This window comes from Coccinella septempunctata, chromosome 5 (genome assembly GCF_907165205.1).
Source record: "Coccinella septempunctata chromosome 5, icCocSept1.1, whole genome shotgun sequence".
NCBI classification, from domain to species: Eukaryota; Metazoa; Arthropoda; class Insecta; order Coleoptera; family Coccinellidae; genus Coccinella; species Coccinella septempunctata.
Window position 1 is genome coordinate 20,391,379 of NC_058193.1, and position 14,592 is coordinate 20,405,970.

Below are 14,592 nucleotides of genomic sequence, written 5' to 3' on the forward strand. Positions count from 1 at the left end.
CCATAGCACTGACTCGAGTAATTCAACTAAGTTCCTGGGTATCCATCTTGATGCCACCCTGAAATGGGATCTTCAGGTGGAGAATTTAAGTAAGAAATTGCTCTCTGTGCTACATTCAATACACGTTTTGAAACGTCAGGTCAATACACGTCTTGAAGGTTCCTTTCTTTGCAAATTTCGAAACTTTGATCTCATATGGTATTATCTTTTGGGGTTACAGCCCAAATGCCCCCATCATCCAGAAAATGACTTCGACATCCATTTTACGACTACCTTACATAGAATCTAGAGTCTAGAGGATTATTTAGAAGGAACAACATTCTGACGCTGCCAGGTTTATTTATATTCAGGTCTTTGAGTTTTATTCGCAAGCACTCTGATCTCTTTTCACAATTTTCCAATTCGAACGATACCTACTAGAAAGATTGTGCCAGTAGTTCGACGCAGATATGTCGATGTAATCATGGTTGGTTTGCCAATCAGTTTCTGCATTTCGCTTTCTGCAAAGTCCAAATGGTCCTGTTGTAGCTTTAGCGGAGTTGAACTATCAGCAACACGAGTTCTGACGAAGCAGTCTTGTCCAAGAAATATTTTCGAAGTCCTCCAATTTCCTAAGATATAAGGTTGGACAAATCAACAATTCCTTTACTCCCAAGGTGTCGTGGCAGCTCTAGCCGTTCTGTTGACCTTTTGGGGTGATGTTTATTGTGTTTTGACAGCATTATCCTTATTTTTCTCTGTAAGGCTGCTAAATCGGTAATGGTCCAAGAATGACTTTAGCCTTGCGACTATTACACTCTTCTCCAGAGGAAAATTCACTTATGCCAGAAATCTCAGACGTCAAAAGGATTAAGCTCTTTTGGAGCTCTTTCCAGGTTTTCGGGCTCGTGGTGATGGTCGGGTTCGGATCGTTCCTCGGCTCCTTGCTGTAGGTTGGAATCCTGATCCACCCGCACTTCCTGTTGGAGCAGACGGTGTTCCTCTGCATTCCCCATGTACTTGCGTACAGTTCTCGCCGTTCCCAGGAGTACCGCTTTCTGCATGACTCGCAGTTCGACGCAAAGGTTTGCCAATCAGTTTCTGCATTTTGCTTTCTACAGAGTCCAAATGGTCCTGTTTTCGCTTTAACGAAGTAGAACTATCAGCAACACAAACTACTCGATGGAGTTCTGACGAAGCACCTTGTCCAGGAAATATTTTTGAAGTCCTGTCCTGGGACATAGGGACATACGGTTGCACAAATCATCAATTCCTCTACCCCCGAGGTGTCCTGGCATCTCTGTCCGTTCTGTTGAGCTTTTGGGGTGATGTTTATTGTGTTTGGTCAGCATCGTCCCTATTTTTTCTCTTAAAGGCTGCTAAATCGATGATGGTCCAAGATATTATAATATTATTATTACTCACCAAAGGAGTGTGATCCCAGATATCTCAGATATCAAAAAGATTAAGCTCTGTTGGAGCACTTTCCAGGTTTTCGGGCTCGTAGTGGTGGTCTGGTCCGGGTCGCTCCTCGGCTCCCTGTTGTCGGTTCGATTCCTGCTCCACCCGCACTTCCTGTCGGAGCAGACGGTGTTCCTCTGCATTCTCCATGTGCTTGCGTACAGTTTTCGCCGTTATCAGCAGTACCGCCTTCTGCATGAATCTATACTACTTTAGCCTTGCGGCTTTCACACTCCTCTCCAGAGGAAAATTCACTTATCCCAGATATCTCAGATATCAAAAGGATTAAGCTCTGTTGGAGCCCTTTCCAGGTTTTCGGGCTCGTGGTGGTGGTCGGGTTCGGGCCGCTTCTCGGCTTCTTGCTGTCGGTTGGATTCCTGATCCACCTGCACTTCCTGTCGGAGCAGACGGTGTTCCTCTGAATTTCCCATGTACTTGCGTACAGTTCTCGCCGTTCCCAGCAGTACTGCCTTCTGCATGACTCTATAGATATTTTCGTCCAACTGAAGTTTCCTCAAGTTCTCTAGTAGTTTCTTCGGTATCAGGCCTGTAGATGATATGACAGTAGGGATGGTCTCGATATCTTTCAGCTTCCACTGTCTTCTGGTTTGTTCCTCGAGATCTCTGTATTTTATAATTTTTTCTGTGTGCCTATCTAGAAAATTGTTATTATTTGGAATTGCCACGTCGATGAATAGTGCTCTGTCCTCATCTTTATTGAGTAATATGAGGTGGGTTATTTTCCGGTCTGTGAGAACCGTGCGATCCCACGCTTGTGATGTTCATTTTCCAATACAGCATCCGGGTGGTACCTAATTGTAATATGGAACCTTTTTCGAACTTAGAAGTTGGTGTTTTAGTGCCAATTCTTGGTGAAGAATCTTGGCAACGGCATCATGTCTATTTTTGTACTCCGTGCCCGCGAACTTCTAACATCCCCCGGTGATGTGCTGGATAGTTTCATGTGTCGCACAGCCATAACGACAGCTATCGTCCGCCACTGAGGCATCCTTGGCGATATATTTCATGTAATTTCTTGTTGAAATCGATGGGGAGGATGGCGAGCATGAAGCCCTCTGTCTCAGGAAACAACCTTCCGGAAGTCAACCAGTAGTTCGACGACTATATCGTCGTTATTATTATTATTATGGTTATTCATCGATCGAATTTCGAATATGAACAATCTCATTTTAAAACGTACAGAATACTACCAATAAACTAAACTAGTGAGTGCAAAACCTGTCGTTTCTCTATCAGAGGCTTAAACTCTATTCTGATATAATTGATAACCTGATTAGCACTTAGTTAGGGAAAATAATTAGTATACGAATACAAATTCGTAAACACCGAGTGGGAGAGGTACCTCGAGGACCCAGAAAAATGGCAAACGAATAACCGGAACGCGCCTAGCAAAAATACTTTCGACCCGAGAGCCAGATCTAACAAGCCTGAAAAGGCCCGAGAAATTTTTATTTTTGACGGATCGGGTTGGGTACTACCAATTCAACTCATCAATATCGAAGTTTAGCCTTCTCATCTATCAAAAGCCTTCGATTATAAATTTTTAAGCAAACCGGCCGTTAAGATGAATCTCCAGGCCTACAGTAAAATGGTATGTCGAGTAAGATGCTCAAAATCATCTTCAGAATTCACATATTGAAGTAAGATATTTGATTTATCATATTTGTGTCTTTTTCAGATCAATATGTCGAGGAAAATGCCACTTGTGAATGAATAATATGGGGCAGAACTCATCTCAGATGGGTGGAAGATTCAAAGATAGAAAACTGTCGCTATTCTGGATCATTGGAAGAACAACAGCTACACAAAATTCGAATCCCGAGCAACCAATTAAATTTCAATACAAAACCAGGCGAAAAAAATCAAATAAAGACAAAACGTTAGTCGCGAACAATAATACTCTAAAAAAGTATAGTGCCAGTAATAACCTCCAGACTTTAAATAATTTCAATAAAAGTGACACGAATCAAAGTGTTAATAATGTGTTGCATAAAAGTAGTAAATATAGTAAGGATAAAAATTCGAATGAAGTGAGATGTCAAATAATAAAAACTCAAAATGCACCTTTTCGTACAAAATCCGAACCAAATTTGATACAAGAAAGAGAAAGGCAGAAGCATAGGAGGAAGAATTTGAGAAGTAGAAGTCACTTTAGTGATGTTCAGCAATTCGGCTATGAAATAGAAGACATCGATGGCTTCCTGACAAAGGTAATTTATTAATTAATTTTATTCTTTATCTCAACTGACAATAAGATAAAATTCACAAATCATATTCATCTACTAATCAATATACACTTCGAATATAAATAAATGTCCCTTTTTATTGTCTAGAAATCATCCGAGTACCATTTATTGATATTTCATTCTAAAATTTAGGAGGTAGGGGGAGTCCGGGTGACTTGCTCAGGTAGGAGACTTGAACCACCTCAAATATTTCAATTCAAATTTCGCGCTACTGGTATCGTAAATAGCTTGTGTCATAAGGGACTTTCCAGTCATTAGCTGGGGCGCACCGTACTCGTAACAAGGCTCAACTAGTGGAGGCTGCTTTTTGGCCGCCATCAGAACAGTTCGGGAGTGAGAGGGTTGAACGTTATTTTGTTGTTAGGAAGTGAGAAAATGAATAATTTTTGTTTGTTACACTGTCTGAAAAGTTTAATAGGTGCGTGGTGTTATTTAGTTTCATTCCTTTAATTGATTAATATTGTTAAACTAACGATGAGCCTTTTTAATAATAGTTGTGAAAGTCAGATACAAGAAAACATCTGTTGAATAGTCTAAAAATTAGTGCGGGAGACTTGACCCATGCTATGGTCGGGAGACATAATAAGTGTCCAAGTTTGCTGCATTGAGCCTAAATAATAGTTTGCTTCAAAAAAAAGAATATTGAATAATGGAAATAAATATAAAAAATATACAAAGGTTCAAAAAAGTAAAAAACATCTCAGAAATAAGTGAGAGTAACTCTGAAATAGAAAATATGTATTTCATACGCTGATGATGAAAACCTTGACATAGACAATCGTTGGTCAGTGGAAATTGTTTTCTTTCAATGTTTTTCCTGATAAAAAACTTATGGTTAAATCTCTCTCGCCCCCTGTTCAACTCTCCTATGGGTTAGGGAGACATATGAGCGCATGAGCCAATTTTCGGTTCCTAAAAAAATTGCTCTACTCAAAATGTTCAACTCACCATCACTCCATTATTATCTATCGTTACCTATTTGGGCATGATATCTTCAGGCAAAGAAATGAGTTGCTATCATTTACAGATACAACTTCAGTGGCTTCGGAGTGAAAAGGGGTTTAACTCTCCCAGTCTCCCGGATTCCCCATACGGTCCCTTTCAAAATCTACTTTTTTACTTTATTTCCTAGTGAATGTTTCCTTGATGTTGTTTTTTTTTATCTCGTTAAGATTTTCTGATGAGATGGTACGAGGTCCACGGTGTATGATTTATAATTTTCTTATTATCCCTACCTTTCCTGGATATTATTAGTATAGCCTCATGGGCTAATCTATCTATCACCAGATGAAGAAGTGTGAGATCTAAGGTCTTCAGTGCCCTAGTTTGCATTACCCATAAGGGATTACTGATTTCACAATCATGACGTACATCCATCGCAGTATTTCTGTGTTACATCACCAAGTTTCACCAGTCTGCTTTCTGCACTCCATCAAAACCTCTATTTCTTTGCTAGCAGAGGTGTCGATATGCTTATATTGAACAGAAGCTTGCTACCTAGGGTTATTCTTTAGAGATCTTCAATTTTAGACTTTTTCTCGATATAACCTAAATCTAATTTTTGGTTTTCTACGTGAGCCTTCAAAGCTCAACTACAACACAGATTGAATATGACTAAAAAATTAGAGCATCAGAGTTGGGATTAACAAAAATTTGAAAAATTGAGAATGTTAGACTTTATAACATTTCTCTTGGCTGATGTAAGCTGATTTAGCTGCCGATGTATTAACAATTCGTCGAGATCTAAGGGACAAAGATTATAGAGTTAGATTACTAACTCTATAATCTTTGCTGAGGAATAACGAAGCATTGAACCACCTGATTTCGCAAGTGAAACCCAACCGGCTTAAAAAAAAACGGCCTGAAAGAATCTTTTTAATATTCGTTTGAAATTTACGTAGTGTGTCCGTTTTTGACAACCTAATACCCCATATCTCATAAGGGATACATTTTTGAATCCATATTTCTGCGTGAAATATTAATTTTGTGGACGAGGAATCACCTCTTGCAATTTTGCCGCATGAACACCATGTATGATGGAAGAACTATTTTGACGAATAAAAGAAAAAAGTTAAAAGAATTTCTGAAATTGCAAAGCAATACTAGAAATTTACAGGACATTCTTTTTCGAAGTTTTACAACATAATAAAATTTGATATTGAATGGCCACCAAATATTGGAGAGAATATGCATTTCTCTGATCGGCTCTTCGATGCCTGGTTCTGGTACTAGAACGATCCGTGGGCTATAATTCTCTTATACCATCTCCATTCTTCAAGCGAGTCCATACCTCACGATCAATCGCAAACACGAACGGTCTAGGTGCCATTTAATCCGTCAAGATGTGCTATTAAGTTGGTCAGGCTCACGAAGGTTCAGTTTACTGGTGAGCTTTGTACAGGTTGCTTCAAGAACCGAATATCAGTGACTTGCAGATAAAGTGTAAAATATTTAGAAAGTTCATAGAAAAGGAACAAAATACTATTTAGTTGATTATCGTCCAACATTTAAGTATGAAGTATGCTTTGGCGAGTATCTTTGCTCATTTTATAGAACTGAAATAATGAATTAAGTAGATATATCGGCTGTATACTTAATGAGGTTAATAAATGAAAGATTGTTTGTGTTTCAAGTCTTCATTTATTTTCAATTTGTAGGTATAATGTTTTAGGTCAACATGAGTGGCCATCTAAAATCATAACAGTTAGCTCAGTAATATTACAATCAATTAAACTTATAACAACTTACTGGTCTAGTACATGAGCTCACCCACACCAGAACATCGTAATTACAGTTATTGAAGCATTTGTAGTCTCCCATCTTTATTTTACAGGCTATGAAGATTGATTAATAACTCGAAGTCAGTTCCATTGAAATATAAAGAACAAATTTTATGCTCAGAAAATTTTTATAGGACTTTAATCCCTGTATGATGAGACAATCATTTAACTGAAAAAGGAATGAATAGTCGGGTACAGCAGTCTACAAATATGTTGTTATCCCTTTATTGATATAAAGCCAAGCAATAAAGGGATAACAACATATTTATAGACTAACTATACCCGTCAATTCATTCCTTTTTCAATTATACACAGTTAGTCGATATTTGCTACATTCATCATTCAACTGTTTATTTGTATGATTTATTCCTTATTCACTATGCAATTTTGCGACTCAAATTTGATAGGAAATTGAGGTATCTGGAAGCCTATTGAAATCGGTGGACATCTTAAAAATTATTCAATCTACACAAATCCTTTCTTGTTAATCCATGAGGTACCTAATTTGCCATAATTTAATTTTGATGCTTTAAATGGTTTACGTCGAGTAATCGACGTCATATTTGAATATGCTCAGAAAAGTGAGGTTTGGGTGTCGAAAAACCTCGAAATTTATGTTTTTTTTTTTACAATTTTATTCAGATGGGTTCGTTTGATAAAAAAATATTCACAACGTTTTTGTAGGGTATGGAATCACGATCTGATACATATCAATATAGAAGATCTAAAACTAAATCTCTATGGGTTCAGGTAGGTGCAATCGATGGTTAGTTAGGCATTTATTTCCAACTATACAGGGTGTTCCTAAATTGAACGTACAAACGAAAAGGGGAGATTCCTTAAGTGAGTTTAAGAAAAAAAAGTCCCATAAACATGGGGTCGCAAACGTTTCGTTTTCGAGATACAGAGTGTTGAAGTTTGAATTTTTTTCAAGTTTTTTTCTCATAGTATCTACACTTCACAAGATATTCAACTGAAATTTGGCATAGATATTACATACATACATACAAAGTCCCATGTTTATGGGACTTTTTTTTCTTAAACTCACTTAAGGAATCTCCCCTTTTCGTTTGTACGTTCAATTTAGGAACACCCTGTATATTCATTAGTGAATAATTTTGTAACTGTTTTGACTATTAATTTACGGATATGACAGCCAGGTGCTACAGTTATAAGAAATCGGTGATTTTTTTCTTCTGTGAATTCTGCTTTTTCATGTCTGCCCTACTTTCACCTTCCAGCTGGAGCCCTTCATCAACATTCTTACTTCTGCCCTCTTCACTTGTTGGATGCGATCGTTCAATACGAATATTATTTAACTTCCACTTACAGGCAGTTCAGAGTTGTACGTAATAAGTGACTCATGAACCACTCTCAGCACCAGAAAATCTCCCAGAAAACATCTTCTGCACATTTATGAAGGGTTTCCCAGAGGCATTCTCTTCTTAAACCAGGACATCTCATGATGTTGATAAAGAAATCAAAGTTCTGGAATAAGGGATGCATTAGGAACATGAAGTCTCGGTTAAGTAGCTTCACCACTAAATGACGTAGAGGGGTAGAGGTCGAACCCTCTCCTGGTCCCTCCACGTCTGAGCCCCGGCCTAATAAAGTAGTCGTTATTCAGATCATTTATCTTGGAAAGCGCTCAACATGGAGTGGAACTGAGGTTCACCGTCATTCTCACCTCTGTCAGTGTTGCAGACCTGTCTGCGTGAAGCATAAACGACAAATTGATCAGGAAAAATGGCTAGTTTTTATTTCGCTGAGAAAAAGCACTTGGCTTGCAGCCAACCCAAATGTTCAAAATCGAGGGTGTTATGGTTTTGCAATTAAAGAGTAGTGGAGTAGATAATTGAGTTTGAGATGGTATAAAAACATTAATTGAATATCGTTCACAATCATAAAATGAATATGTCACCTGCATGAAGCTATTACAGTAAAAGCAAACTAATATTAACAACACCTATGGACTCAGAGAGAGACATTATTCAACTAAAAACAAGAGATGGTCCAGAGCAGTTCAAATGAGAAGTCACTTGATGTCAGACCTAGACGTTAAGGAGTTCGATAAATTCAATATTAACACAACGGTTACACAGTGATAGAGCAATCAATTGAACACTACATATTTGTAGTGTTATTTTTGTAGCATGATTTTGGAATATTATTATTATATTATTCCATCAGAAAAAGCGAAGGTTAGAATACTGAATTTTAAAGAGAAGACGCGAGAGTACAGAGAAATGGGCCAGAGGTGAAACTACATTGTCTAAGTCTGATCATCAACGAGAAATCGATACATTAAATATGAGTTGATCAATAAGTATAATGTAAATATGAGCAGAACAAGAGTAGCACAAGTTAAATGAGGAGCACAAAATTAAATGAATTTGAGAAGCACTAGAATATTAAAAATAATATGAAACGGGCAATAAAATTCTAATTAAATGAGAAGCTCAATAATAATTAATTAAATGAAAAGAACAATCACAATTAATTTGAGAAGAACATATTATAATTCATATACATTGAGTTGGTCTTGAAGAGTGCAAAAATTTATGTTGTTGGGTTGGAGGGTTGGGAGGACCCAATAATCGTCGTAAAAATGGGATAAAACAGGGTAACAATAAAAATAGCACTTTCAATAAACTTTTCTACATTTTTTTCTCCCTAAATTGCACGATACAACAATTCTTTCAAGTGATCTGATGCAGCTAATCATATGTTTATGTTCTGTTTCGTTTTTCCGACGCCGGAGTCACCTTTCACAGTCCCGGTACTTAAAATTTGATAAAATTTTGTCGATCTAGGGGTTGCACAATCTTAAATTTTCGATATAGACAATTTTTGGGAAAATGACTTAATTTGATCACCTCTCTACCTTTTGCCAAAAAAAGTCTCACCTCTGAAAGTACCCTGTATATCACCACTGAGGGATACCCAAATGATATTCAGTGAAGGTCATTTTCTCAGAAAATTGATAAAAACTAACCAACACCTTCTGGAATGATAAATATCTGACACACTGACTTTCTAGTTATTTCACTAGATGTTTCCTTCCACTAAAAAAAATTCCATAGGAATTTTGTTATCTCGAAGTGACCATCTTCTCAAAAACCTCCTCATGCATAACCCAGATATTCCTTTTCTCTAATGCGATCTATCTTTCCGAAAGAATCCTCCCACAACTCCATAATTATAGTGTACTCGATTCGTACGTTTCTCTTTCGACTAACATTAATTTTAGTCGGTTTCTGTTGTCAGTCGTACGTGGTATAAATATAATATCATCTATAAGATTAATAATATCGATAGAAAATGCTCATAATTATAGATGATTATGATCAATACAGTAATTAATGTGGAAAGTGGGAGGGATTGAGAAAATAAACGAGCAGTATCATATAATTACGTATTTACATTATTGAGAAACATTCCAGTAATGCATATTTTTTAAAGACATAAGGCGCAAACTGGCCTATAGAGAAATATTTTTTTCTGAAACTGAAAAAAAAAATCCTGCAGTTTGCACTTATGATGACATGATTATGTCTAAAAATATAGTGATTATGATTTTTCTGAAGAAAACAGGAAGGAAGGATAAGAGAGGGAATACCAAAAAACAAAGGCCATTCTTAGGTATCATGAATGCATACTAGTCCAGGACTAAACCGTTTTCGAAAACAAGAATTGAAAAAAAAATTCTTAACAGTACATAGTTGCTCCGAAAATTTAGTATAAATTGTAAGTAAATGATAAATTATAAGTATATTGACAATATCTACAACTTTTGTATTCACCGATTTCCAACCTAATCTCAAATTTATTGAGAAAAACGCAAGAACTCAATTTTACGTTTGTAATTTTTTTCTGCAACAAAATGAAGTTAAAGGTAGCAATGCAAACATCGAAAGAATAGGAGCATTATATCCATAAAACAAAACATTTAACTGTTCCTATATAGGTAATGTGATCCTAAAAAAATGGCTATACAATCTCATCTCGAAAAATTAACATATTTTCAAATGAAATAATTTTTTAACAGTATAATATATTACATAAATAAAAGAATCACCATCCTTGCTATATATCCATTCTTCTTCGGTGTTTGATTCATCCTTCTCAGCTAAACTATTAGCATTTCAGAGTTCTACAGTGTCTTCTGTCTCCTGATTTTCTCTTTTTTTTGCTTCTTCTAAGTCAACTGTTTTCTCTCTTTGTTCTCAGAGTATTTTTGCAATTTCGTATAAATTAAAACAGAAGGGTATTTTACCTTTATCCTTGTTTTTCGAGTTATTTTTTGGGTATTGGTAAAAAAAAAATTACATATGCATGTAATGTTTTGGGTTTTCACTCGTTTTTAGAAACAATAACAGATATGCTTTTGTCAGAAAAATGCGTAGAAGGAAGTGGAATAAGAAGCAGATCTCCAATACATGTGAAGATCTTTACAGTCAAATTAAAGAAATGTGAAAAATGTAGCAATATGAATTCAAAACTCGTGCAGAATTTGAGTTTTCTAAATATATTTTTCAGGAAATTGTAAATGAATTTTGTTGATAATTGATTGAAAACTTTTTTGTTCGTGTTACAGATGGAGCCATTTGTTTTATGACACTTTTAGTACAGCCAAGTAAAAGTGTCATCCTTTGGTTCGAGCATTGCCTTTACCATCAGAGACAAATTGTCTCTGCATTTACTAACAAGCTGATTAGTTTGATTCAGATGAGAATCACTGAAAATATAAATGGTCACTTGCTAAACAATAAGTAATTTCTTTGAAACGAAATATGTTTTTTTGTATATTTCATGAGTTGCAGATCAAAAAACATTTTCAATCTTCAACGGTTCTCATTTTTTCTTAGAAACTTTTATTATTTTTTTCCACCGCGTCAATAAAATTACATATCTATACAATTCCCACATGTTTTATATTGATTGTTTCTTACAGCTTGCTTCTGTATTCTGAATGTACTGTCATCGTTCTTCTTGTAGCCCCGAAGGATAACCAAAAAGATTGAAACGTAGACGATTTTAATTAACTTTTTGTTCAATCCACCTGTCATCGAGCCGATATTGGCAAATGCTTAACGTTCAGAACGCTTTTATAGGGTACCTTAATAATAGTTTTCAACTTTATCGGATTGTTTGAAAGTATGTATTGAAAAAATTCGATGTTTTAGGGGGAGTTACTAAGCGTTGAAAGAGTTCAACACCTTGATAGTGGTTTGTTCTGATCAAATTCTATCGAGCACGCGGAAGTTCTTCACTTCACCCCAGTTATTTCTTCATTCTTGATTCTTCAGTATTCTGTTATGGTTTTCCTAGAAGAAAACTAAATGCTATGCATATCTTTCTCGATTTCCTATGAGAAATCTCTAAATGTGGAATTTATTTCCTGTATGTAGATATTTTCAATGAAATTACTTGATTTTTTCTATCTTTTAGGCTACCATAGATAAACCAGCCAACATTCCCGTCGTTCTTGCCTTTCCTAGTGTGCTGTATCAGACGAGAGTGGGTGGTTACCAAGCAGAAATTTTTCTACCTCTGGGAATGGTTGTGAATGCCATCTTCAAGAATGAACACTGGCTTTATGTACAGACGCCCCATGCAGAAGAGGGATATGTTAATTATGCTGCCTGTCTACCTCTAGGTAACATCATACACTTTCCTTTTCAAAATTAACAACAGCTACTCAAAAAGATCAAGGTGAAAATGTATGTTTTAGCAACCATTTCCATTCTCCTGAATTCCTCATTGAACGTTCCTAGGCAATAAAAATTTTTTGCTCCACTATAAATATACTGCTTCATAAAATTTAAGAGAATTCATTGAGGAGTAGTGGTAGGAAAATGGTGAAAGAGGACGACAAATATGTGTTTTCTTTATTTTGCGCCTAGTTTTGTTCATACATCTTCATTCCACTCATTGACTTGGTACCTCTAGACAATTTTTGTCGATATCTATTCGTGCGTTTGCACTGAACTGAACTGTCACCTCAAATACCTTTGTTTAAAAAAAGACATATCAATTAATGTTTCCCATTCTCCTATTGTGAGCCTTTTCTTTTATTTCAAATCGATTTCAAATTTGCCTCAACATCGCAATGTATTCATCAGAAAGACGCCGGTGCCATAAATATTTTTCAAATGCCCACATTAATCCTTTATACAATATTCATAAGCCTTTGTATAGGGTGTCCGAGTTAAAGTGTCCCTATACCTTATTGTGGAAACTAAAGGAACTAGATGAAAAAGTTAAATCACAAAACTTGTCTCCTTGTCTGCAATCGATTGAACTTTTATTTTTTATAACCTTCCTTAATACAGCAAATTATCCTGTTGGTATCAACTTTCTTATTTTAAATGAAACACCCTATATATGAATTCCTTGTCAAATTTTAAGGTAACTTTGATTTGACGACCATTGACAACCATATATAGCACCGATTCTGAGATATTCGTCTTTTTCCTAAAATTTTGACAGCTCTACGTGCTCACTAAAAGAGCTGATACTAGTTTTCTAATAGATGTATCAAAAATCAAAACCAAATTTTGCCAAGCTCTTGTCGACATATATGTTGACAAGATCCAATATATTGGATCATACGTTACATCTCTATTTTTAGCAATCTGATATATAGGGTCTTCAAAAATTGAAGTTAAAAATTCAAATAGAAATTCAATCAAAACCTATTTTTTTCCAATGGCAATTTATATTTTTTTCTTGTTCATCATATAGAGCAGGTTGAAAATGAGCAAAAAATATATAAAATTTTTTTCTGAAATTTCGAATAGTTTCAGAAATATGGACGAAAAAGTGCATTTTCCCGTAAGAACCAACGGTAATTATTAATTAGTGTTACCATATTCTATCAGCTCAATTAATTAATTATCTTTGGTTCTAACGAGAAAATGCACTTTTTTGTCCATATTTCTGAAAATATTCACATTACAGAAGAAGTTTAAATACATATTTTGCTCATTTCAACCTGCTCTACACGATGAATAAGAAAAAGTATAGGTTGCCCTTTGAAAAAATTAAGTTTTGATTGAACCTCTATTTGAATTTTTAACTTTAATTTTTGAAGACCCTGTATATCAGATTGCTAAAAATAGAGATGTAACGTATGAACCAATATGTTGACAAGAGCTGGGCAAAATTTGGTTTTGATACATCTATTAGAAAACTAGTATCGGCTCTTTTAGTGAGCACCTAGCGCTGTCAAAATTTTAGGAAAAAGGCGAATATCTCAGAATCGGTGTTATATAGGACCATGGTTGTCAAACCAAAGTTACCTTAAAATTTGACAAGGAATTCAAAAATGCAATAATAATATAATATAATACAGGGTGGCTCATTTAAAATAAGAAAGTTGATACCAACAGGGGAAAAACGGAGCACCCTTTATTTAGATGGGTTATAAAAAATAGAAGTTCAATCGATTAAAGACAAGTTTCGTATTTAATTTTTCCTTCTAGCTCCTTTAGTTTCCACAATAAGGTATAGGGACACTTTAACTCGGACACCCTGTACTGCAATACTATTATTGTCGAAAAGTCATAGTAAACCTTCTTCCTTTAGTTTAGTGGAATAGAATGAGTACAGATAAGTAAATCCAATTTTCTCAGGAATAATACCACCAGCTGATGATGACGAGAATGGCCCATGTTGGGAGAAGAGCACCGATGTCTTTCCTAGGCCGTCTGGAAACATAAGCGATTCGGAAAAACTAAGTTGTAAATCATTCAATGCTGATGATAATCGTCAAAGGAGAAGAGCTAGAAACTCCGGAAATAGTTACGGAGAGAAAAGCGTCGATGGACTATATCTCAAAGCGACAGCATCTTCAAGATCAATGGGCGTAAGACATACCTTACTAGTAATCACGAAGAACTATGATGGGATGGAAAAGAATGCCATGAAAGTGAAAGAAGGTGAAGTTGTTTTCCTGCTAAATTCTAGTGTTCAAGGATGGTTTTGGGTTAGAAACAAAGAAGGATGTGAAGGTTTCATTCCTGCAGCAATTGCTGGCCATGGATTTCTGTGAGAAAAATATGAAAATTTCTGATTGTATATAAAACAATAAACGAATAATA

The 14,592-nt window shown here is 35.7% G+C and overlaps 1 protein-coding gene across 3 annotated transcripts in view; it reads left to right on the top strand.

Moving 5' to 3' along the window:
- Positions 1 to 14,592, top strand: part of LOC123313589 — a 29,276-nt gene extending 14,684 nt beyond the window's left edge. For 2 of the 3 annotated variants that reach the window (XM_044898531.1, XM_044898530.1), the window contains exons 2-4: positions 3,140 to 3,671; positions 11,939 to 12,146; positions 14,125 to 14,592. In XM_044898531.1, coding sequence (XP_044754466.1) covers positions 3,171 to 3,671; positions 11,939 to 12,146; positions 14,125 to 14,543 — 1,128 coding nt within the window. In that variant the 5' untranslated portion in view covers positions 3,140 to 3,170 and the 3' untranslated portion in view covers positions 14,544 to 14,592. Of the gene's footprint in view, positions 1 to 2,951; positions 3,053 to 3,139; positions 3,672 to 11,938; positions 12,147 to 14,124 lie in introns of those variants that run through there. The other variant, XM_044898532.1, reaches the window with a different exon arrangement.